We start from the raw sequence: 4,027 nt of genomic DNA on the forward strand, positions 1-4,027 counted from the left end.
ACACCATGACCTAAATACCGCAAAAGAGTACCATGGCTAGTTTTTCATTCGAGACATGTATAATTCAAGGTATGAATAGACATCGTATGTTTTTTTCTGATATTAATCACGTTTATATTTTTATCAATAAGTTTATTGAGGAATATGGTGCTTTCCCTTTCACTTTATAGGATACCTATCTGAATTTATTATGAATAATATATACCGCTTTGCTCAATACGTGAAAAAGTCCAGATTTTCGGACTGGGAGAGAGGGAGAGGCCACAATCATCCGTTCTTTTCCATTCACCAAAGTGTTTATTGCAAATGGTAGAGGGGCAGCAGCTACACTCTGCTGTTGTGCGGGTCTGGAGGAGCGTCAGGGGCAGCCGTGCGGGGTTGGTTCCTGAGAAGCACTGGGAGCGGGAGCCGGCTGGGATGGGGTGTTGGAGGGCCCTGCAGCTGCCTGCTGCCCCTGGGAGCTTTCAGTCCCTGGGGGCTCACACCCACCAGCCGCGGGTGGGTTGATGGTGGGCCGCCTGCGCAGGTTGTAGCGCCGCTGCGGGGCCCGGCGGCAAGGCCTGTTCATGGCCGCCCTCCTGCGCAGGCGGGCGGGCAGGCCGGCCACGTACACCTCGTAGTCATCGTCCCCTCGCACGGAGTGCAGCACCTCCTCCACGGGCTGCCTGCACACCGGGCAGTCGTCCCGTCCCCTGGCCCACTGCTGGATGCACCTAAAGCAGAATTGGTGCATGCAGTAGGCCACGTAGGCTGGCTTTTTCACGTCTCCCAGGCAGATGGGGCACTTGGGGCCGGCTGCTGCCTTCAGCGACCCTGCCTGGGGTGGCTGGCGCAGGCCACCACCCCCTGCAGCAGAGATACTCTCCCCCATGCTTTCTTCAGCACTCCTGCCATGTCCTGCCTAAAGGGACGTGTAAAGTGCTGGAATTTGTCTGGCAGGACAGTCACTCAGGCGTGTTTGGGGTGTTGAGCTGTTTTCTCTCACCAGCACTGCAACAGTGGATGTCGCACAAGAAGAGGGAGAGAGGTCACAGTCGTCGGCTGGCCCGGCGAGGAGTAGAAACAATGCCAAGGTCCCCCAAGAAGGAAACCTTCCCAGCTCCCCTGGGTGAAGTTTCCCCTCCAAGACCACCTCTACTGCTACAAGCACACCTCCTGGGTGCCCCAGCTGCATGAACCAGGGAAAATCCTCCAAGAGCTCTGTGCTTACATACTGAGAGCTAGCAGCGTGCCATACTAGATGCCCAAACTTAAGCTGCAAGGTGACTGGTCATTTGTGACATCATAGTCCTTCACTAGGTGGATTGGATCTGTCACTGGTGACATCAAAATCCACCACTATGTGGCATCACAATGGTCCACCCTCACCCACGGCACTCGGCCCCAGCAGATGAGTCTGGGGCTGTCACTGAACTGTCCACTGCATCCCCCCTTCTCTTGTGCTCTGCACTGGTGTTTCACAGCAATCACTGGGGCCTCAGATGTGTTTTCCCAGGACTCTAACATGTCCAGGAGGTTTTGACTTTCTGTTTTCATTTGGTTCAGCAGCTTGCACACATGTTTATTTAGCATAGCATGGCATAGGATTGCATGGAGTACTTCTAGTTGGCAGGGACTTACAAGAGGCATGTAGTCCAACTGCCTGTCTACTTTATAGCTGACCAAAGCTCAGTGGTCAGACACCAAAAAGGGCTTCCTAGAGATGGCACATGAGATCTTATGAACACCAGTGAATATTCAGAGGTGTTTGTTAGCAGGTCAAAGCAACCCTGCTGCAGACAGCAAGCCCACTGATGTGTTTTGCAGCTATTTTTGCTGCTCATATTGCTCCTTTCCACTTAGCCATGTGCTTTGACCTCAGTCCAGCCAAACACAAAGCTACAGCTATGCAAGGGATGATTTATTATGACAAGATGCACAACTTTCACAGCATGTTTTGCTTAGACAGTAGTTACATACCAACAATTTTGCTACAGGAAAAGTATAACCTTTTTTAGTTTTTATTTTTTCCCCAAAGGGACTCAAGAAGCTGTTACTAATGCTTTAAATAGTCATATTATTTGAAAAGGGAACATTTTAAAGTCAAATTATTCTCTGACATAGAAGACTAGGCAGCAAACTGTTGGACAAACTGGTAGTTTTGATCCGCTACGAAATAGAGTAAAATTAGGGAAAAGGTCTAGAATTTTTAGCTTTGCTATTGTTGCTAATATTTCACATGAATCTGTTCAAATCATGGTGATCTCCATATCACTGCCCACCACCACTTTTAAGTGTTAACAGTGTTCTCAAAAGGAACAAGTGAATGCACAAAACCTCATGAATAGATGCATTGTCCATAATTACACAGTAAAACAAAGATTTGGCTTAGATTGTTTGGTAAATTTATCATATCAAAATGTGATTAATGTGACCAGATCATGAATAAAAGGTGCTTAAGGGGATGATAACTGAGCATTATGTTTTATTATCTGGTTGTCCAACTGGTACAGATTAAACTCATGTTACTGTATTTAAATATTATATTACTGTTTGTAAATATGTATATATTTATATTTCTATATTTTATCATACTATATACAGAGAGACAGGGTTTTGTATGTTTATGGACAATATATACATTTATATTATATATTTCTATAAATATATACACAGTTACAATAGCAAATAATTATGAAAAGAAAAACCTCCATGTGAAAATAAACAGAATACAACCGGAGTTGATCAAGTCAACTTTAATACAGCTTCTGTGGAGTCTCAACATTATTTTTTATGTCTTGAACATTATTTTTCAACTTTGCTTTACCCTTAAGTGTATGATTGCCACGATATCCTACTGAGGCAGCAGTTTGAAAATGTAGTTGCTTGTTTAATTCCTTACTTTGGACAGCGTTGCATTGCAGGTTTAAAGAAGTTGCTACATTTTTAGTTGCATAGACTAATTTCAGTTACATAGACTAATTTGCATTTTCTCATTTCATGGGATAAAAAGGGAAGGGAAGGGGAAGGGGAAGAGGAAGGGGAAGGGGAAGGGGAAGGGGAAGGGGAAGGGGAAGGGGAAGGGGAAGGGGAAGTCCCTTTTGTAGGATCAAGTTTCTAGAGGTTTTCTTTACTGATAGAAATGACCTGGTTCACCTTCCATTTTAAAGTTTAATCATGCTGGTATTTTGGCGGTGAAAATATAAATGAAGCCTCATTACAACCAAGTACACGCAGGGTCAGTAAATTCTTTCACTTGGAAAACTAGTGAGATGAAAATGAGATTGTTAATAAAATATCCATCACATTGATGAAACTGTTGATTGAAATTCACCCTCACACATCGCCTATTTGTAATTTCTCTGTAACAATGTATATTAATGAGGTCTTGCTACTTTCTTACTAGTGTTAGAATGATATCAGGAAATGTTTCCAATTCAAAACCATCTTGCTACTGGGTTTTGCAAGAGCAAACCTTAGTTCAGGTATAAAAATCAATTACTCGTGTGGTCTGAATATAACTTAGAATGTATTATTAGAAAATAAAAGGAGGCTTATTTGCATCACTCCATGTTAAGGAGTCCTGGTCTAAGTCACATCATCTCTACTATCTAGATCCACATGTTTCACCTATGGAATGTACATGCTTATAGTCACCACAGAACTGCATTCCTTGTCTTTGGGAAGGCAGGAATTCACTCTAGAAATCTTACAGCCTGGTCCATAAGATTTCATTAGTATAATCAGAGATAATCTTTATGTTCAACAGACATGGCACACAAGAGAACTGCAGTGCAGACTCTATGGCTGATGCCTTCATGTTGCACAGAGCATATTTATATTTATGAGTGAGTCAGACTGCTTTTTGGACCCTTTCTCCCATGCAGGGATCTGTGCTCTCTGCCTTCACTGCTCTGCCCCTTCAGTGCTCTAAATAACAGAAACATGGGGATGAAGAGGACAGCTTCTTGTTTTCTCATTTTCTTACCCTGCCAATAGATCCCGTGGCCAATTGGCCCAGAACAGCAGCTTATTTCAGAGCAGGCAT

The 4,027-nt window shown here is 43.9% G+C and overlaps 1 protein-coding gene across 1 annotated transcript; it reads right to left on the bottom strand.

Annotated features, from left to right (window-relative positions):
- Nucleotides 1-358: 358 nt before the first annotated feature.
- LOC127469844 (E3 ubiquitin-protein ligase Topors-like) lies at nt 359-2,403 on the bottom strand. The gene is made up of 2 exons (XM_051784658.1): nt 986-2,403; nt 359-901 (listed from the first exon to the last, which is right to left on the bottom strand). The coding sequence occupies exons 1-2, from the start codon at nt 1,172-1,174 to the stop codon at nt 359-361; spliced, it is 732 nt and encodes a 243-aa protein (XP_051640618.1). The 5' UTR covers nt 1,175-2,403.
- Nucleotides 2,404-4,027: the final 1,624 nt, after the last annotated feature.

Source organism: Manacus candei, unplaced genomic scaffold, assembly GCF_025592945.1.
Source record: "Manacus candei isolate 608988 ecotype Guabito, Panama unplaced genomic scaffold, ASM2559294v1 h1tg000018l, whole genome shotgun sequence".
NCBI lineage: Eukaryota > Metazoa > Chordata > Aves > Passeriformes > Pipridae > Manacus > Manacus candei.

Coding starts and splice junctions, on each gene's coding strand:
- LOC127469844 (XM_051784658.1), bottom strand. CDS start 1,174: ATGCAGCTGGGGCACCCAGGAGGTGTGCTTGTAGCAGTAGAGGTGGTC. Junction 902..985: donor CATCCACTGTTGCAGTGCTG/GTGAGAGAAAAC, acceptor ACGTCCCTTTAG/GCAGGACATGGCAGGAGTGC.